At 41.6% G+C, this 22,270-nt stretch overlaps 1 protein-coding gene across 1 annotated transcript; it reads right to left on the minus strand.

The window, feature by feature from the left end:
- Positions 1 to 4,013: 4,013 nt before the first annotated feature.
- On the minus strand, positions 4,014 to 21,021 carry dap (death-associated protein). The gene is made up of 4 exons (XM_069705531.1): positions 20,813 to 21,021; positions 18,143 to 18,239; positions 11,175 to 11,217; positions 4,014 to 5,981 (listed from the first exon to the last, which is right to left on the minus strand). Exons 1-4 carry the CDS (start codon positions 20,865 to 20,867, stop codon positions 5,862 to 5,864), a joined length of 315 nt encoding a protein of 104 aa, XP_069561632.1. The 5' UTR covers positions 20,868 to 21,021; the 3' UTR covers positions 4,014 to 5,861.
- Positions 21,022 to 22,270: the final 1,249 nt, after the last annotated feature.

Consider the following 22,270-nt stretch of genomic DNA (forward strand, 5'->3'; position numbering starts at 1 on the left):
CATCAATTATTCTATTTCAAATGCCTCAGCCATGTTCTGCTGGAGAGGTAGTAAGACAATCATAGATTTTCTTCGTCTTGATTTTCACAGAGGCCATGTGTTTCATCTAGTAAGAATAAATATGAGCTCAGTATTAATGTAAGTTCTGAGATACCAGGGTGAGCCGCAGCCAATGTGACAGCACAAGTAATATTAAAGTGATAATCCGTAACATATGGACCCTCTGATAAAAAAAAAAAAAAAAAAAAAGACAGCCGACCCATGATCGAGCAAGAGGCCGGTTTCCTGCTTTAACATTAAAACAGTGAAAATAATGGGGTGAAAAATAACCATGATTTAAACACAGCGCCGCGGGCAGAGACGTGATATAACATTGTCTGGAATTTTGAGAGCACAATTTCATGGTCCTAGCTCCTCGTGGCGATTGCAGCTTAAGTGCTATCCAAGAGTGTGTGTCTAATATACATGGTGATGAGTTGCTAAGGGGTTACAAGGGCACTGCACAGCCAAATGGTTTTCTTCAAATAAACTTCATTGACTTCAGAGTGGCAAGCTGCTTAGATACTGCCCAGAGGAAATCATTTGAACGTGACAAAAGATGAGCAAAATGCACATTTACGGAACTCCACACTGAGGAAAACTCTAAATGGCTGCAGGATTAACATATTTAACATTAACATAAGCACATGTTTGTGATGTGGCACTGCCAGTATCCGTTGGCCAACTACTGTTTGCAGTTTGTTAAGAGCCATCTAAGGTTTACTGACATATACAGAATAAATACAGGATGACATTCAGGTACTTTTAGATACATTATATGATTATAATTATGATAAACTGTTGAACTCTGCACAGGACTGTGGTATTTATGCTTTGACAGTTTCGTTACATTTCTTGCTTTCACTCAAACAGAATGCAGAGTGTGGTGTGTGTATGTGTGTCAGAGAGACAAAACCTATTAGCCCTGAATGCAGCTGATAATATTTAGGTCATCATTGTAGCTTAAACAGCTGTTGGCTTAGATTGTAACCTGAGATTATGAAGAGCCACGGGCTTGGTCAGCGATTCCCTTGCCCCCCCCCCCCCCCCCCCCCCCCCCATCGCCCACCCCACTTCCAAAAAAAAAACAAAAAAACTATCACAAAACCTATTAGCTCTGAATGCATCTGATAATATTTAGGTCATCATTGTAGCTTAAACAGCAGTTGGCTTAGATTGTAACCTGAGATTATGAAGAGCTGGGCTTGGTCAGCGATTCCCCTGCCCCCCCTCCCCTCCTCGCCCTCCCCCCAGCCGACCCAAATCTCTCACTGATTTTTCAGATGTGGGAAAATAAACAGGGCATCATCCACTGACAGTATGACAGCTATTATGTCATGCTGTGATGCTGTAGGCAGGGATTTAAACAGGGTGACCTGATTCTAGATCAGCGTTGACTGAGTGCTTCTGTCAAACCTGTGAATGTGAGGGGGGGAATCCTGAACTGGTGACCTCTGCTGGTTGGCTTTTGTACAACACTTAAGGCTTTCTGCAGAGTTGAAAGAGTCCAGTACATCTATGACGTATGTTTGAACTAACAGATTTTCCTTCATTGGATAAAGCTATTTGGAGCTCGTTACTGAAGGTTTATGTGCACGTTAACATAATAAAAGTGCTCTTGCTAAAGGCACCATGAGACATTTTCCTCACTGTGTTTCAGAAGTGGCCTCTTTAAGACTTCTATCAAAGACTTTGAGCCAAATTTGTTCTTCTTTTTGCAACAGATATAAATGACTGCTGTCAAATAAAACAACAAAAATTACAAGAAAAGAAAATCATAAAATATGTTCATGAAACACATAATTAATACTGTTATTTATGGTTGCTTTTAAATTGAAAAATGTTCTTCAAATAATAATGATCAATACTTATGTGATGATTTACACGATGATTTTTGGATTAACATTTAATACTGAATCTTAATAGTTTATGTGATGCAATTATTACATTGTCACTACACATAACTAAACAAGTAAATAATAAATATTACATTTACAATCCTGTAATTCCTTTCAGGCAAATTTAGTCGTGTTACCAAGATCTGCTCAATATATAAACAATATATTAACAATAATATGAACCTTATTGTTACAATTAATACCTCAAAATTTTGTGATTTAGTAAGAACTGAATGTAATCTTTTCCTTTGCTGATTGAGAGCAATATAATTACAATTTCTTTTCAAGTTTTTCATCTTATCCTAAAAATTTACTGGGGATGCAATCAGGGATAAAGTAGGTCCTTCTTAATGAATTCCATTCTGAAAAACTGAAAAGTATGAATAAATGATCACGTCTCAATTAAATCAGCATCAGAAACATCTACAATGCGTGAACTAAATGAACTTGGAGTGCAGTGACCTCACTATATACTCACAATAAAACGTGAGGAAAACTCTCTCCCACAAAAGAAAATCTTCTCCAAGGAGTTTTGATAAGACCAAACTTGATATGAAAAGTTCGACTCTATACTTTCCCCGAGACATTTCCAATAGTAACATAACGAAGAATGGGCTAGTTTAACATAAAATCCTGTCACTGCTGTACGTATGGTGTAAAGCTAAGAGGAAAATAACAGTTGGAAAAGCAATAAAACAATTTTGTTGAAACTGGTGCCAAAATGTCACCATAACTTGGTCATTGTAACCCTGCTTTCTTATCAAAATAACCATGAGCAAATCTAAAAAGGACCTGACTGACTAAAATGTCTTTTCCACCCCCTCTTGCCAGTTGACAGAGTAATCTCCAGCATTGGTGAAAAGGTTTTTGCGTGCCCAGCAGAAATGACCAGCCTGAACTAGCTGAAGCCAGTTTTAATGTTCCTGAGGACCACATGGCCAACAGCTGGTGGTGTATACTCAGGAATAATGTCATTAAGTGCTTCTAAATGAGAACGACTTGGTGCTGAAGCTAATGTGCCTCAAAATGGAATTTAGTAGGCCTCTTTATATGCTTTTATGATGTTGTTTTAGCTGCAGACATACGGTTACTAGAAGACATTTAGGATATCCCTCATAAACATACCCACATAGAAAGCAATATACCACTTAAGGGCTCTTGTATATTGTTGATCTCAGGGGAAAAACTAAACCTATACATTGATATTTAAGAGTATAGTTTAAATTCACCAGGTACATTTGATGTAATCCAACTGTTTTTAAAAGCACTTTTCTAGGCAGTTTCTAAAGTATATGTGGCCAATCTCTGTAGCATCAATGCTTTTTGCTCACCTGATGTCAAGCTGATGTTTACTAGCTAAACTAGCAGTGATCTAAAGTTGTCTCTTTGTAAAACCGAGTATTTAAGAAGAAATTTTGATCTAATTTACCACCTCAACTTTGAGCTCCTCCAGCGAGAGATTCCTGAGGGGGGGAGGCAGTCTAATACATTTTTAGCAGCCTCTCACTCTCATTGTGTTCTCCCTGCCAGTCTAATAAGGCATGGCAGGGGATGAGAGGTCTGAGAGAAATATACACAAGCACGGAGAGTTGAGGAGATTGTGTGTGCTTTAATGGGGAGTTTGAGCCTGCTGACAGCGGCTCGTACCTACTAAGCCAGCGCTGGCTGGTTTTATTGGGCTAACAGAAGCTGACAGAACACCTGGTTGCAGTTGCTTGTGTAAAGATGGATTACATGCACTAACACCTGGTGCACAATGTGCATGTGTTTGCGTGTGTGCTGAAGGGAAAACAGCAGACAGCACTTGGAGAGATGCGTCTGTTCCATTTCAAAACACCACCTGAGCCCTAATCCCTCAGTGCGGTGCTAATTCACCACGGGATGCTCAAATGCTCGAGGTGAGGGTGCAATCCATCAACTCAAGACCAGTTCAAACTTTTTTTTTTGCAGAGCGCAAACTATAATAACCGCATCATTCACCTTCTCTGGTAATGAGATGAAAATCTTTCATAGGTGGCACATGCCTCAAATGAGCTTTTCACACAGTCAGCCATAAATCAATTCAAATAAACAGGGTGTTTTTCAAGATAAGACTATATCTTTATTTCCTACAACCACACCGAATACCTAAGTCCACTTACAGTAATGACTATAAGATTTTTTTACAGTTTGAACAATTTACTCAAGAAAAAGAACTGAGAAAAAACAAAAATAAAACTTTTCAACTTAAATTAACACAAGAAATTATTCCTTCTTGGCAAGATAAATTTATTCATTTCTCTCTTGGAAACCTGAACATTAGTGTGGTTGACACTTGAGTATAAGGGGATGGGTGATTAAGGAAAAGGGTGGTGTGTGTGTGTGTGTGTGTGTGTGTGTGTTTTTGGGTTGATATGTACCATTTTCTAATAAAGAGACAATCTGAATTTGGGGAGTTCATATAGATTTCTGACATGTGGCTTATATACCAGTCCCGTTGCCGAAGACATAAATGTATTGCATTTTACATTTACACTGTTACGCCGCCTCATGGCTGACTTGGTATGGAATGTAAAACCACTTTTTGCACTCATATTGTACTCCATATGTGTTCACATTTTTACCTTCATCTGACAGCTAATTGCCCAACCACTTCCTGAACTGATTCTCCGCAATGCTACGTTCAACTTATAATTAAGTCCCTTGTGATGTTCAGGTCAATGTTAATACAAACACAAAGCATCCTGCAGCTGCTTCCCTTTTTAGTGGCTTTCTTTCGGTCTCAGGACATTTTTGGCAGCTTTTTCATTGAGTGGCTGATAAAAATCAAAGCAATGAGGCACTGCTGGTCGGGTTTGCATTAAAGTCAGTCAACACTGCCAGGGAAGGATAGACAATATTAATGGAAAGACTCCTCTCTGTTAAATAAAGGTAAGAACAGTGAGGAAACATTGGAGGAAACTCTGGCAAAAGCAGAGTTGCTTTCACTTTGGCCCAAAAGTTGTGTTAACTTCTTGCTATTTTGAGTCATGACACCACCTACATGCATCAAGCGCTTGGGTAATGACGGCTATCATAAGGTTGCTGTGATTGGCTGTTTACTTATAATATATATATAATATAGAATATGTGCAATTTCTTGTCTGGGGTGAATATATTTACAAATATGAATTCGAGGCCAGTCCAACACCACATTTCTCTCTCTGATGGACATTTCTAGTGTTGATATTTGGGACTGGAATGCTTGTAACCTCGACACTTGAGCTACTGTTTGGTTAATGCTGTTAAGTGATTGGTTAGTTTTACTTTCCCTCGTCCGTGCTGTAGCTGTAGCTCGGCCATACACTCCCGTCAAACTAATTCTCAGATGCTGCTTTCTGTGGTCTTTTTTTCTTTTTTGGCTTGTCACACTGGTGTCCACCTTGTGATTGGTTGATTGGTTGTTTTGGTCTGTGAAGATCATAGGTAGAAGGCTGGAGCCTGGGCTCATCACTGTGAGGTGACTGGTTGGTTCGTTGGTTTGATTGTTGGATTGCTGATTGACCGGTTGTGGTGAGACTTCCCCCAGCAGACTCAGATCGGAGATCAGTATCTCTTCTAATATTTTATCTTTGAAAGAGAACCATTTTAGAAGACTCTCCACCTGATTGTATCACCCTATGTCGATACGGCTGCTGAACAATACCTCTTAAGTTGAGGACCTGAAAGTGCAGAACTAATCGTGCAGCACCAAAGCAGCAGGGGTACAAAGACTTCTACAATGGCTCTATTGACATTAGTTTCTCTGTTGCTGACAAATTTCTCAAACATGTTACGCAACATGCGAACAAAAATTACTCGTATTATTTAGAGGAGATCTGTGCCTGTGGGGAACCATCTTTATCCTGCGTGTTCCATTGGAAAGGCCGGCTGGTGGAGTTAGCATAGCCATTGGAGCTGCCTGGCTCACTTGCGGGGCTGGTGGATGTGCTGGTTGATGTGCTGGACGTGGGACAGCTTGGGGAGAGAAGGCTGGGGCTTCTGGTGGGCCACCTGGGCAGCTGCTGGGGTGAAGTCCTTGTCACCCTAAACAAAACACAGTCAATCGTATGAAAAGGCAAAAGAACGAACTGCACGACAAGTTAAGACACTCAACCTGGCCGCCTAAGCTTCAAAATCCATATATCAGTTCAATAGTCTACAGTAAAGTCATAGTCTCCGCATTGGCGGTTCCATTTATAGGCAGGTCAACTTTATTTATGTAGCACCTTTCGTGCAAAGTTGCAAGACAAAGTACTTCACAATAAAACATTCATACATTTTCAGAACAGATAAAAGAAGAGAAACATAGATACATAAGCGACCTAAGATAAGTGACATGGCAAAGAAGGCAATATATACAATAGTATAAAATATATATAAAATAGATTACGTAAATGCTAAATTAAAAAGGTATGTCTCGGCTCTACTGGCAGGATGAGTGCTCTAGAGGGAGCATAAATTAAAAGCATGTCCAATAGGTAATCTGGTGCAATACCATCGAGATATTTAAATACTAATAAAAGGATCTTAAAATTGATTATAAAACTAACAGGCAGCCAGTGAAGAGAATTCAGGACAGGTGAGATGTGAGCTCTCCAATGGGTCTTAGTTAGTACTCATGCTGCTGCATTTTGAATGATCTGAAGCTTGTTTATTGCTTTCTTAGGTAGGCCAGAAAAGAGAGCAATACAGTAATGGGGCCTGCTGGTAATAAAAGCAAGTATAAGTTTCTCAGTATCTGCCTGACAGGTGTGGTTGTACTTTAAAAAAAAATTCTGAGATGATAAAAAGCATTTTTTTCTGATATTGCTGATGTGAGATTCAAAATTAAAGTCTGGGTCCACAAGCCCACCAAGATTTTTTACAAGAGGCTTGACATTTTGGGAAGTCGTTTTTGAGCTGGAGCACAGTCTCCCTTTGAACCTTTTCTCCAATGACAAAAACCCTCAGTTTTGTCTTTGTTCAGAGCTGTAAAAATTGTTATAACATCCACAAGTTGATGTGATCAATGCAGTGATCCAGTTTGTCGATAGGGGTGATGTCGTTGGGTGATAAAGAGATACAGCTGAGTATGATCGGAATAGCTATGAAAATAAATCCCATGTTGTCTGATAATATTTCCCAGAGGCCGCATATAGAGACTGTACAACACAAGTCCTACGATGGCGCCTTGAGGAACTCCATATGTTATGACAGTGTTAACCAACGAGTATTCCCCAAGAGAGACAACATAGACTATCCATGTTCATTCTCAGGTCATTTACAACTTTAACTAGTGCTGTTTCAGTACTATGGTGATGACGAAAGCTAGACTGGAACTTTTCAAATATACAGGTAGAATTTAGGTACTCACTTAGCTGCTTAAATACCAGTTTCTCAAGAATTTTGCTTAGGAAAGAGATTTGAAATTGGCCTGAAATTGTTTAATACTAGAGGATCGAGGTGGTTTCACAACAGTAGTTTTCAGTGGCGTGGGGAAAGTACCAGGCAGCAGTGAGTAATTAGCAATCGCCAGCACCTCATCCTGTAGGCAACTAAACACAGTCTTTAAAAAGGTGTTGGGGATAGGCTCTGGTGAACAGGTGGAGGGTTTAAGTTAGGCAGAGGAAATGGGTCCAGCATTAGAAATTCTTGTTCATTTTTAGCAAGGTCTAAGTCCAACCTGATTTTAGTAATTTTGTGGGCCAGAGACAATAAAGTTCTTACCAGTATTTAAATGAAAGGAGCACGCACACATGGCACGCTTGCAATGTGTACAGTATGTGCGGTCCAATATTTTGGGCTGCATGTGAACATCTGCAGAGGGGACTACAAGAATTATTGTGGGGCAGATGACAAAATTTAAATCACAAGGACCCACGCAGAAAGCCTGAATCCATCCTTTGTGAATGCATCATTTGTCATCCAAAATGAGAAGACATGTAAAAACTGAAACATGGTGTATAATACAACAGCACGCCAATCAAAGATAGGCCTAAGTGAACTGAAAAAACACTTTTATTCTGATGGCGTTCTTTATTCGCGATGGCCGACGTGAACAGACGAGCGGTCACCCGGCACCTCTTCACTTTTGAGTTTTTAGACACATAACTATCCCCAAAAAACATCCCAAACACAAACACTGCAGCACAGTTGGAACATCTTGTGCACTTAAAGTATGAACACATTTGAAAGAAGTGCGAAATATTTTGAGTTTTCATTGTGGCATTTACTGTACCTGTGTGCTCAAATCCTGAACCACCGGAAACATCTTTGGACTTACTTGCTCTATTTTTCTGTTTGGCAGTTTAGAAAATGTTGAGGTTTCTCCCAATAAAACTCTCAACAACATCACTGACACAACTGCAGACAAAATAAGAGGAATACTGAAAATAGTTGCTCATACAAACAATATATCTATACTGTAACTACATCAGTCTCGTACAATAATATTCAGTCTGTTGTGTGCTTTGTAGTATTTAAATCCATCCTTTAATAGCCATAATATCAATAGGGAAATCCCCACAGTGCATGAAGAGTACAGCATGAAGCGCTCATCTGTGCCTGTTCATCTGCTCTGGAACCTCAATCTATTATTCCAAGAAAAATGCCCCTAAACAGCCTCGCTTTAAATCGGATCAAAGGAGGAATTTCATGATTCACAGAATTTTAATCAGCGACAGTCATGACCGGGTTCCCTCCTTCTTCTGTCGTTAACCTTTCTTTGCTATATTTACCTGACAGCTTTCTTTTCCTTCCTCCCTACTCCCCTGCTGCCATCCTCATATGCATTGCTTCCTTGTGTCTCACTGAAATTTCCCAAGGTAAAAGAGGTGAACTCTCGTATATCTCGGGAGTGAAAAAGGAGGTTTTCCACACTGTACAGTTACATGGGGTGAGGGTGGGTGGTGAGCTTGATTAAAGCGGGAGAACCAAGTGCTTACAGACAGTATGAAAAGCGTATGATAAACACACATTACATCAGTGTATGCATGACTAAGTGGATTACTGAACGTTTTAATTCTTTCATCGGAAATGCTGGAATTGAGTATTTAGTTAAGTCTTTGTTTGGTAGATGTTGGCTCATCTGTCCAGATGTGACCATACGTGGGTGCTACTACTCCATCATAAATATAATAACCCAACACATAGTTGCCTCATATTCTCAGTTCGTCAGATGTCCACATGGACGAAGTTATATAACTACTTTAATCAATGCCCTACACACACACACACACACACACACACACACACACACACACACACACACACACACACACACACACACACACACACACACACACACACACACACACACACACACACACACACACACACACACACAATCTCTCTGAGCCTCTCGCTGAACTTTACTCGCCCACCCCTTGCTGGACCCTAATCCTCTCTGTAAGCGTGTTGCTTTTGTACTGTATGTGTATGTGCAGCTCTGCTGTAGTTTTCCAGCGTGTTTGTGTGTGTAGGTGGGCACAAAACATTTACGGCGTAAATGTGTGTGTGCTCCTTTCATTTAAAGCCAATTCCATAGCTAACTGCGAGGGATGTGGATTGAATTGACCTCCAATTGGCCTTCTCTCCTCTGAAACACAAAGCTTCTCTCCCGACTACCTCTGTCCTACTGATGCAGAGCTATGGGAGGGACTACAACAAATTAACTGTATTACTGCACGACACTGTGAATACTGAAGAAGTCAGGGGGTTTGCAAGGCATGTTTCCTACCTCGTTTTATTTTACCATTTCACTGTTTAGGTCTCTAATTTGTTGAATTGATTACATAAATATAATATTGTGAGCTTGAAGTTTCAATAAATATATTGTCAAAAAGTTGTAAAATAGAAATGTAATGATATTTGATTTATTTCTATGAAATTTAAGAATTTTTTAAGGGCCACAAGGAGCTGGCTCGGAAAAAACTGGGATATACCTCCCAAAAAGCTTCGATGTTTCTCATTAAAAGATATGTTCAAGTAGAGGTATGTTTGGGGCCATGTCTTGTTCGGTTGACATGCCTGGGATGCAGTCAGGTTGCCCATATAGGTGGGCGGGGCACGTGTCCTCACGTTCTCAGTCAAATGTATCCCTCCCTTCACTATTTTGTCCAAACACGGTCGTTTGTGGCTCCCAAAAAACAACATGGTGACGGCCAAAATGCCAGACTGAAGGCTTATCAAAACGGCAGTTCACAAACTATCAGGTGACATCACGGTGGGTTGTCACTAGGAAGAAGCTGGGTTACTACCTGCACTAACTGTAGTTCTTTTACTTCACAGTTTCTTCTACAACCAGTCTTTCTTCAGATGCCCACCTTCACTACCTCAGGTTTAATCATTTTTTATTCGGAAAAAGCAATTCAGAGTCACATTCTGCCATTGAGGGAAAATTGAAGTTACATAGCCGGGAGATGTCTCATTTTTTAATTTAAAAAAAATCCCAGCAGGCAACAAACTCCACACACATACCCACACTGAAGTGTTTCACTTAGCTCCTAAAAGGCTTTTCTGAGGCTTTGTGCACTGCTACCTTCAGGGTTTGATGGCAGTGATAGGGGGGGCGAATGGGAAGGCCAGAGGATCGGGGATAAATAGGATGCCTGTCACCTTCTGATATCACTGCAATCTTCCGCAAACAATCTGCCTGCTTTGACACACACACACACACACACACACACACACACACACACACACACACACACACACACACACACACACACACACACACACACACACACACACACACACACAGAGAGCAGGGAACAAAGCCATCCAGGGAGTCGGACACTTTTCCCACACACACCCAGTGTGTACATTCACACTATAACATAATCCAACATATTGCAATAAAATGAGTTTCTGGCTTACGTGAAGCTTGCGATGTTCAGTTTTCATTGAGCCTGTCACAAAGGCGTGGATTTTAATTCATTTTTGCAAAATGTGGTGGTTCATCACACCATCGGGTGTTACCAGAATTACAAATGACTGACAAGTGATCACAGCCCTTCTTCACTTTATCTCCTTTTTTTCCCTCCTCCATCCGTCATCGATATTCTCTCCGTTTTCTGCCCCTGCTTTTTCTCCCATTACTCTCTTGTTTTCATGAGCACTGAGCCTCAATCGCTCCCTACAGAGCTCCTGTCCCAGATATGAACCGCCTTATAATGCTTATTTCAACACGACTGGTGGTCTGTGTGTGTGTGTGTGTGTGTCTGTGTTTGTGTGTCTAGGGGAGTGAGTGTGTCTTACCTTTGTAATCACTCCAGACACAATCACGGGGGCCTTTGGTGGACTAAAAAAAAAAGGAAAACAGAGCGAAAAAGAGAGAATTTTAAATATACAAATGTTTTTTGGGACTCGTACAGTTTAGTGCGTGTGTCCAGTGTGCGTGTCAGCAGCTTTCCGCATATAGTTTCTGTCAACATTGACACATTTTTACCTACCTGGCAACGTCAAATTCCTGCAGTGACACTGTGCGAAAACACGAATATCCCGAGTTGTCAAAACACATCACACCCACAGTCTCACTCTCTGGCAGCGCACACTCGCACGCACACACAACATGCACAACACGCACAACACGCGCACTGGATGGACCTGCCAGCAGCTTAAATAGCTCCCATTCATTCTGGTCAAACACTGGGGCTCACAGCTTCTGGATGAGAAGCGAGGGGGAGGGAGGTGGGAGAAAACTCCAGCTATGTGAGCAAAAGAGAGTTAAAGAGAAGGATGATGATGAAGGAAAAGATTAAGGAAGGAGGGGGAAAAAGAGGTGCGGACAGGGAGGACAGAAAAGAGACGAGGGGTAAAGGCTGGTCAGGACTGATGGAGGAGGAGGTGAGAGGGCAGCGCAGCCAAATACCTATATAATAACAGAGTGTTGGAGGAGAGTAAAAGAGGATGAAGGAGGGAGGGAGGTGAGCACTCACTCAGACAGAGAGGCAAGGGAAGGGATGGAGGCAGAGAAAAAGATGAGGAGGAGGAATGCGGAACCTGAGGTAAGTATCGACCTTGACATGAGAAACGAGGGCCGTCTAATTTTACGGCATCGTCGCCCCCGGCAAAAGAGTACAGTTGTGTTAGCCACCTTCAAAACTCCACTCAAAGACATTAGCTATAACAGCAAGCATGTCCAACTTATAGCTTACCTCATTATCAGCCTAAATATGTCAAAAAGATGGAAAGTTCCCCACACAGACTGCAATCTCAGCAGTCTGAATCAAAACATTTGGGATTTCATAACAGTTGAAGCATCTGCTACTTACTTGATAATATTTTATGATCCATGCAAAACTTTTTAATCAAATGTGAATTAACAGTTGTGGATTTTCATCACATCTGTCTAACCTCGGTCTCTGTAATCAACATCTTGGCTCTCAGTAGCCGTCTGCTACTTATCTTAATGAGAATATTTACACATTGCTATTAAATTAATGTCGAATTTCAATGATTATTCCTGGCTAGCCACTTCTCAAAATGTGGGGTTGAGAGGTTCTCTATTAGCAATTCAATTAACTAAAACATGGCATATTAGCATCACAAGTGTCCCTCATTTAAATCAATGCTCTTTTCGCTGGGAGATTGGCTGGAACATTTTGTTTTCAACATTTTGCGAAACAAATAGAGAAAAAAAAGTCAGCCAATAGCACATGAAAAAAAACCATGGAATAAGCTAGCAGGAGATTTTGTAGATCGGGTCAACTAAAGGGCAGCATTAAAATATCTGTTTTCATGATGGTGAACTGAAAAATAGCATGATGTCATGCCTCGCCAGCTTTAAGCACCTGGGGGCCCGTTTCAAGAGATAATATGGGGACCTACTCCCCACTAAAAACATCAAAGAGAAAACTAAAATGGTGAGGATTTAAGTTGGTTTGCATCAGTGATATATTTTTAAACTTCAATTTAAATACTTTATCTTTACTTTCAGCATCACGGAAAGTTTAACATCAAAGTAATCCAAACAATTCCCTTAATTAAAAACTCAAAACAATGCCATTTTTGCTTTGCAATGAAAAGAAGCCCTGCTTTTCTCTGCAATACTTTTTTTCCTGTAGTAAATAGCACTAGCTTTGTGTATTATCTGAGAATACCGTAAAACAATCCCATCAAATAAAATTAACAAAAAGCAATGGCAGATTCGCAAGGGAATGAAAACCGTGAAACTATACTGGTATTTCACAATTGCGCTGCGCTCTTCCAGCACCATGGACAGTGCTGCAGACCTGTTGAGCGGACAGGAGAGCGGGAGACGGACGGATGGTGACTGTAAGCTGGCACTCAGCAGATGCTGCCCTGTGTTGGATGAAAACAGACAAGTTGAGCCGTTTCTTTCGAAGAACAAATGCAGAAAGTGTATTTGTCGGTAAAATATCTTTGTATAAACTTGATCTTCCTCATTTATGCTTTAATACACCATGTCACCATCCAGTATCTGCCGTGGCTGCCTCATACGGACATAAGGCAGTTTACTGTCACTGTAAAAAAATACAATGAAATTGAGTTGGAAATGAACAAGGTAAAAGATATATTAAAAAAAAAACCAAAAAAAAAACAACGATGATAGTTTCAATTTCAATTGAAGCCTCAGTGCCGTGCAACATACAAGGGTTGAATATGCTCGGTTGGATACATATTCACACACTGTGAGAGCACAGGCTGCTATGTACCTCATGCTGGGTTGTCACAGGTCTCTATTCTCCTGAATGGCTGCCTCCAGTGTGCAAACTGTGGCACAGTCCTGAAATATTAAATACGGACTGCAAAGGGTGAGAATGTTAAAAAAAAAAAAAAAAAGCAACGGCAAAGATGACGGGAGAAGTTGGTACGTGCACTTAAAGCATGTTAGCATCAAGCTTTACCTCGTTACTGGGATTGGACATTAAGGCCCGAGAGGCCGAGGGTAGCTAGATAAGAAATGTCTAGACAGACAGGCAGGAGTGAGGGGTTTAAGCAGCCTGTCAGAGAGAGGAGCGCTCGACTCCTTAGAAAGTACAAAAAAAAAAAAAAAAAAAGAAAGAAAAGAAAAGAAAAGTTGTTGTAAGTCGGACAAAACGCGAAAGGAGAGCGTACGCTTTTCACCTGGCTGGCTCGACACGTCCCGGCAGACAGATGAGAATGACAGGCTTTAGTCACACTTGATAGACAGACAACAGACACTCAGTTTAAGACATTTTAATCATGGATTAGAAAAATTGCCTTTCTGTAAACCTCGATCGAGATAGAGCACAAAAGCATTAGCCTTCAGATTATGCTACCGACACCACTTTTACATCTATTCTATCTGTGTGGTGAAAAGGAAAGAGATACAGTGAAAAAGGGGCAGAGATCTCTACTGTGGTTTTGTGTGTGTCTTGGAGGAGAGAGGCCGTGTTTAGAGGCAGAGGGAGCCTGCAGGGGGCAGTAGAGAGCTGCACGGGATCCTGGAAAGGAGCTGCTTTGTGCCAGGAGCGGGGGAAGAGTTACGGGAAAGGAGGAGAATTAGGGAAAAAGGGAGGGAGGAAGATACATAATGAAAAATATTAACTAATAATTCAAATGGTGAAATGTGCATTCATCCGTTTGCGTGGCGCTTTCGTTTCTGTGTTTAGCTTTAAAGCCACTGCTCCCACCACCCCGCCCAGCTCTCTCTCGCTTCAGCAGAGCAGGAAGTTTGTTGCTGTGGGCGAGGTGGTGGTTGCCATAGAAACTGATGCCTGTTGCCTGTCTTCCCTCCTCCCCCTCGCCTCTCAACTTTTCAGCACGAGCTGTCAGCTTACTGCGCCACAGTTCCTACGTACAGTGCATGTGTGCAGCGATTTAGTCGAGCGTCCACGCAGCAACACCCGTTTTCTTTCTTTTTCTAAGCCTCTGGAACATATCCACCTCTCACCCAAATATGCGGGAGAGAGGCAACAGTGCAACTGACACAAAGCCTACGATCACTTTCCACGTAGCTTTTGCACATTTAGCGGAGATTCTCCTACAAAATTCTCTTCTTTTGTGAATTCTCTTCTTCTCTTACAAAAAGATGTATGAGCAGTTCATAAACACACACACACACACACACACACACACACACACACACACACACACACACACACACACCGAGAGCAGGACACTTTTCCCACACACACACACACACACACACACACCTGTGTACCTGTGCTTCACACTGTAACATAATCCAACATATTGCACGCGCGCGACACGTTAAGTGGTGATGAAATCACCTTAATCTATTAAACTCGTATCTCTCTTCTCCTGCTGCAACATCACATTTTCACACGGATGAAGACGCACTTCACTCGAGTGTTCTGCAGATTTATGAGAACCAGATTCACCTCGAGGCCTCGACACGGCCCACAGTTTGCCTCGCTTGCCTGCCTGTATCTCCCTGCTCCACCCCGTACCTGTCCTGTTTCATGTCTTCATATTGGCCACGGCATCCCTCGCTTGCCATACCGTAATAATCCTCTCCCATCGCCATAATCCCAGCCACCTATCTCTCTCTCTCTCTCTCGTTGTCCCATCTGTCCATCTCGGCTAGATTGGGTACGGCAGGTGTTCCCCTGACTACAACGCTTCACTGGCTGCCACTAATGCGAAATTTACCCGGTAGCCACCTGCTAGACGTCCATCAGCGTGACACGGAGAGGGACAGACGGAGCTTGTGCGAGAAGGAGAGTTTCACGGACTGTATTTACTGATGGCGTGCCGTTACTCAGACTCTCTTTTTGGACGCGCTGACAGGTAATTTTCGGTTAAAGATAAACATTTCACAGGGGGAAGGTGAACCTGCATTCATTTACACGGCAAAGCCAAGAGGAGTTAATCAAGCTTGAGGCAGATTCAAGATGGTTCTCCTCCGTGATTAAAATGTACTATTTATCGAATTTATTTACACAGCGCAGGAAATTATTTCTCTTCTTGGACTGCAAGCTCAGAAGGTTGGAAGAAACGAAGCGGTGTGAACACGAAAGCAACGATTAAACCCGGATGACTCCTGGCGAGCCAGTTTACACATCAGGAAAAAGAGGTACAGGTATTTCTACCCGTGTAAATGAAAACACATCCATCATGTCTTTAATAAGGCGGCAAGTGCAGGAACATCATCCAAACAGAAGGGAGTTATTTCTCCCTTTTCTGAATGCAGAATCATCAAGGTTTTGCCCTTTGTACTGCACTGAAGACTGCTACTTCGTTTTAACATCAGGTAAATAATCAAGTGTTTATTTTATTTACAGCTGAGACAATCGGTCAATTCATTAACTGCTCGATGAACCAAAAATGAATGGGCAACTATGTTAATGACTGATTAGTTGCTTCAGTTATTTCTTTTTTGGGGGGAAAAAAATACCAGACACTCCCCGACTGCAGCCTATTACATTTGAGTGAAAGCATTTACATTTATCTGTAAATGACATATACAATTTTAGAGAAAGGTTTAATGTTTGATTTTGTACTATTTGAGAAAAGGATTTTTGTAAAGTATATATATATATATATATATATATATATATATGTATTACATCATTTTTAACTGAATATATTTGGGTTTTGAATTGCTTATCAAATAAAACATCTCATTCAAACACATCACCCATGGACTCTTGGAACTTGTCATGGCCCCATTTTTTTTTTTTTTTTGCCAGATTTAGACATTCAACAATAGAGTCATTGCCAGGAAAATAAAATTGTGAGATTGACTAATAACTGTCACAGCCTCAAGTTAGTTCTCAGAATGTAATGTATGACTCCATATCCTGTAAAACATAACAAAATAAGGAAGAACATATCTTAAGGGCTGGCACGGTGGGTCCACCCTGATCTCTGTCTGCCAACATGAGCGGCAGTTCTCTCTCTCTCTCTGAAACACGGCGTCAACGAAGAAGACAAGCCTGCATGTTGTTTTAGGGCCTCTCTTATCTACTTGACCTCACTTTTCTCTTTAATGTTGACTCTATTACTACCACTCATCTTGGCACAAAGGAACGGGGAACAAAATGGAATGATTTATTGCCACTGACAGGCTTGATACCATACCTGCTCTGATTTACAGAAATACACTCGAACGACAAGCGCGGTAGATGAAGAACATGCAGGATATAATTTAGTGTGTGCATGTATGGTTGCGTGTGTGAAGTACACGCACTGAAAATTTCCTGACAGTTGGCAATGTTCTTGAACTTTGCTCGCTGCTGTGTATTGTTTGTCACTTCCCATTTATCACCTCTCATTAACACACACACACACACACACACACACACACACACACACACACACACACACACACACACACACACACACACACACACACACACACAAAAACTGATATGCGGTGTGAATATGCCACCTGTACCGATATGCACATAGCTGACGGGTTCTCATGAATATTGAGCAGCCATATGAGGGCGTGGAGGCGGAGAGACAGACAGACACACACACACACACACACACACACACACACACACACACACACACACACACACACACACACACACACACACGCATAAAATTACATTGAAAATAAGCAACTTGCACCACCTCCATCGCAGAACAAACAATGCATTCAAGCAACAAAAGCCCAACACGCTAATTTGGAAACAGAACAATTATTGTCGCGTGGAAAAAGAGCCAGCGTGATGTAAGACATGCACACCAACGCTGTTTGCAGCAAACAACAGCGACTGCTGAATGGACTGTTCACGTTAATGCTGTAATTATACAGTAATTATATTGTTTGCTAAATTAGGTAGCAACCGTACGCAAAAAGTCGACCGCAAAACTGCCTACAGTGTGGACTTATAGAAAAGTACAAGCTGCGAAAGTGCTCGGATGGGCGAGTGTTTGTGATTACCAACTTACAAATCACCATAGTTGTATGTTGCACAATCGGATTATCAATCAAAGTGAATTCATGTCTTTGTTTCTCTTTGTGGATGTGTTGCATCTCTGTGCAGTTGTTTTATGTCTAGTTGTAGTCGTTTGGTGACTTATTTTGTCTTTATTGGTGGTCTTTATGCATTATAGTGCAATCGTACTGCGTCTCCTTGCAGTCATTTATGTCTCTTTGTAGTTGTTTAAAGTTTTTTCAAGGTTGTTTTTCACCTCTTTATAGTCATTTCATTGACCTTCCTGAAGCAGAGGACCCTTTAGCCCCCTGGGCCCATCTCCACAAGGCAATAGGCAATCAATAACCCTTTGACGGTGTGTGTGTGTGTGTGTGTGTGTGTTACCTGCTGCTGATGTACTCCTCGTCCTCCTCTTTCTGCGGTGGTTCCGGGGCAGCAGCTGCCTGGTGCTTCTGCACTATCCTCATACCTCCTGCCTTCACTGCAACACACACACACACACACACACACACACACACACACACACACACACACACACACACACACACACACACACACACACACACACACACACACACACACACACACACACACACACAGTGAATACCAGATCAATGAGGACAATTGTTCAAGACCTAACACATGACCAGCCAAAACATGCATTTAAAATTGGTGGAAAACTAAATCCTTGTGTTCGGAGGGTATGGTAAAATACTTCTTACTTTACTGTCAATGTAAACGTTTGGGACTTGAACCAGCATGTCACTTTAGGACCTCTACATTTTCTTAATTTGGACATAATCATATTGTTGATTTTTTTTTTACAATGGGTTGTTTGAAAGAGGTTAAAATGAAAATGCAGGCAAACAGCTATCCTGGCAGCTGTGCTGTTCTGACCTTGACCTCTGACTTCACTGCTGAGGGGCTGTTCACAAAAAGAAGCACGTCAAGGCTCCCTAAAGGTGCACACACCTGCAGTGGGGCAAAAAAGTATTTAGTCAGCCACCAATTGTGCAAGTTCTCCCACTTAAAAAGATGAGAGACGCCTGTAATTTTCATCATAGGTATACCTAAACTATGAGAGACAAAATGAGAAAAAAAAAATCCTGAAAATCACTTTGTCTGATTTTTAAAGAATATATTTGCAAATTATGGTGGAAAATAAGTATTTGGTCAATAACAAAAGTTTATCTCAATATTTTGTTATATACCCTTTGTTGGCAATGACAGAGGTCAAACGTTTTCTGTAAGTCTTCAGAAGCTTTTCACACACTGTTGCTGGTATTTTGGCCCATTCCTCCGTGCAGATCTCCTCCAGAGCAGTGATGTTTTGGGGCTGTCGCTGGGCAACACGGACTTTCAACTCCCTCCACAGATTTTCTATGGGGTTGAGATCTGGAGACTGGCGAGGCCACTCCAGGACCTTGAAATGCTTCTTACGAAGCCACTCCTTCGTTGCCCGGGCGGTGTGTTTGGGATCATTGTCACGCTGAAAGACCCAGCCACGTTTCATCTTCAATGCCCTTGCTGATGGAAGGAGGTTTTCACTCAAAATCTCACGATACATGGCCTCATTCATTCTTTCCTTTACAAGGATCAGTCATCCTGGTCCCCTTGCAGAAAAACAGCCCCAAAGCATGATGTTTCCACCCCCATGCTTCACAGTAGGTATGGTGTTCTTTGGATGCAACTCGGCATTCTTTCTCCTCCAAACACGACGAGTTGAGTTTTTACCAAAAAGTTCTATTTTGGTTTCATCTGACCATATGACATTCTCCCAATCCTCTTCTGGATCATCCAAATGCTCTCTAGCAAACTTCAGACGGGCCTGGACACGTCTGGCACTGCAGGATTTGAGTCCCTGGCGGCGTAGTGTGTTACTGATGGTAGCCTTTGTTACTTTGGTCCCAGCTCTCTGCAGGTCATTCACCAGGTCCCCCCGTGTGGTTCTGGGATTTTTGTTCACCGTCCTTGTGATCATTTTGGCCCCACGGGGTGAGATCTTGCGTGGAGCCCCAGATTGAGGGAGATTATCAGTGGTCTTGTATGTCTTCCATTTTCTGATAATTGTTCCCACAGTTGATTTCTTCACATCAAGCTGCTTACCTATTGCAGATTCAGTCTTCCCAGCCTGGTGCAGGTCTACAATTTTGTTTCTGGTGTCCTTTGACAGCTCTTTGGTCTTGGCCATAGCGGAGTTTGGAGTGTGACTGAGTTTGTGGACAGGTGTCTTTTATACTGATAACAAGTTCAAACAGGTGCCATTAATACAGGTAACGAGTGGAGGACAGAGGAGCCTCTTAAAGAAGAAGTTACAGGTCTGTGAGAGCCAGAAATCTTGCTTGTTTGTAGGTGACCAAATACTTATTTTACTGAGGAATTTACCAATTAATTCATTAAAAATCCTACAGTGTGATTTCCTGGATTCTTTCCCCCCATTCTGTCTCTCATCTTTTTAAGTGGGAGAACTTGCACAATTGGTGGCTGACTAAATACTGTTTTGCCCCACTGTACATAACTGCATGCGTGTTAAAAGACTGACACGCCGTAGCCTGCATGTGCTGAGGGGTTCGAGGGGCACTTCTTATCTCACAGTTGTGCAGCTACTGTGGCCCGGTGCCCTGCCGCACTCCTCTCTCCTCATGTCCACGTACACTTGATCTGTTCTTGCTTCAGCCTCCACAAGACTGGAGCCTGCGAGCTCCACGTCACCACACAATCCAGCAGCCATGAACAGCAATACTGTACTAAAACCTTGACGTCGGACTGCGATCATTACCAATCGCTGCATTATAACCAGGTCTCGTGACGTTGCAAGATCTCACGCCAATCAGGAAGTGAGGAAATGTGCAAAGCTGAGAAATATGGCACATTATATTAGCTGCAATCTGGATCGCTGAGAAAGGTTACAAGCGCTGGCAGCTGCCCGCTTAACGAGTGCATAAGTAATAATCATCATCATGTGACTTTTTGGATTTGAGACACTGCAGAAACAAAGGCCCTCAGGTTTATGAGAAGCTCTCAAAAACAACACAGCGGCACAGGGAGCTTTACCTGCAGGCAGATGTCCGCCTTTGGTTTCGATCTTTTCCTTCGGCGGTGACGACATGGCTGCTCTGATGCGGAGTCTGCGGCGAGAAGGAACCCGGACAGTCTGACAAACTAATTCCTGCTTTATCCTGCCTTAAATTGTGGACTACACTTCAGTCTGGACCGTCAACGTGGCTTTTTCCTTAGCATTGTTTGGGAACGTTGCGTGATGACGTCACGTGGAACCGTAAAGAGCGCGTGACGTCAGTCGTACAGATTTTCGCGTGACGTCCAATCTGAATCTGTGAGCAATATTTCGATGAAATTGTAGTCATGTTTTTCATTAAATAAAATTGCAATAAAGCAGTATACACAATATTTGAAATATTTAAAAGCATATCAATAGACTTGAAATATTATTATTATTATTATTATTATCATTGTTATTCTTATTATTACTTTTAGGCTATTATTATTAGTGACTTTTTATGTGTTTATCTGTTCCAACATGTATCTGAATTATCTCAGTCAATTCCTTGTGAGAAATTTTGAGAAAGGAAAATGTAAAGAAACTTAAGAGTACTAAAATAAATACTGTACTGTAACAGGAAGTGAAGGTCTTTCTGACCAATCTAATTGAGCTCATGAGCAAATTTTTTACTTATTTTTTTATGTGAATGTAAATCTTGGAAGTAAACATTACTACCTTACACTTCAGAAATGATTTAAATACCATTAAAAGCGCACACTACAAAAACTGAGATACACAAAATACTGTCTGTAGTAGCCATCCACCTACACAGCCTCCGAAACAGAGACATTTATTAAGCAGTGATCTTGTCTGATGAAGCAGCCTGTTTCCATCTCTCACCAATATGCACACTGTCGTTCCGAACCAACAGCAGTAGCAGCAATAAAAAGCAAAAGAGACGATCCAACAGAGAAAAAGAAAATTGCACGAGGTGTGTGTGACCGCCTACTTTCTGTTTTCACACCACAAGCCAACATTTGTTTATTAATTGGCTGCCATGACTGTGTGGGCAGAGCTCAGACTTGCAGGCAAACCAAGTGTTAAGGTATAACGGAGAAAAGACTAGAAAATTAAATAGAAATTTAGCAAGTTATGCATCTGCCTCTGATTACATTCATACACCATTGTAGTCACAAATCTAAACTGCAAACGCATCAATGTAAGGTGCAATGTGTGTGTCTTTGGTGGACCAGCTATTCATTTACAGCTGTTTACATATTTAGAGTATAAAAGTTCAAATTTAAAGTAGTTTGAACAATTCAATGGGCATTATGTGGAATGTCTGGGGAGTCTGATGAATGTGTGTAGATTTACACTGCATATTAGGACACATGAGAACTGTGTGTGTGTGTGTGTGTGTGTGTGTGTGTGTGTGTGTGTGTGTGTGTGTGTGTGTGTGTGTGTGTGTGTGTGTGTGTGTGTGTGTGTGTTTGGTCACTGTGATGCAGGCA

This window comes from Brachyistius frenatus, unplaced genomic scaffold (assembly GCF_029030835.1).
Source record: "Brachyistius frenatus isolate BFR_SWC_R1_liver_20210118 unplaced genomic scaffold, ASM2903083v1 Contig_57, whole genome shotgun sequence".
Classification (NCBI taxonomy): Eukaryota; Metazoa; Chordata; class Actinopteri; family Embiotocidae; genus Brachyistius; species Brachyistius frenatus.

Bases quoted from the DNA above. Each gene is read 5' to 3' on its own strand.
- dap (XM_069705531.1), bottom strand. From the start codon at position 20,867: ATGTCGTCACCGCCGAAGGAAAAGATCGAAACCAAAGGCGGACATCTG. The intron at 18,240-20,812 runs GTAAAGCTCCCT...TGTGTGTTGCAG, and splicing joins AGGCGGACATCTGCCTGCAG to TGAAGGCAGGAGGTATGAGG. The intron at 11,218-18,142 runs GTAACACACACA...TTTTTTTTTTAG, and splicing joins GAGGAGTACATCAGCAGCAG to TCCACCAAAGGCCCCCGTGA.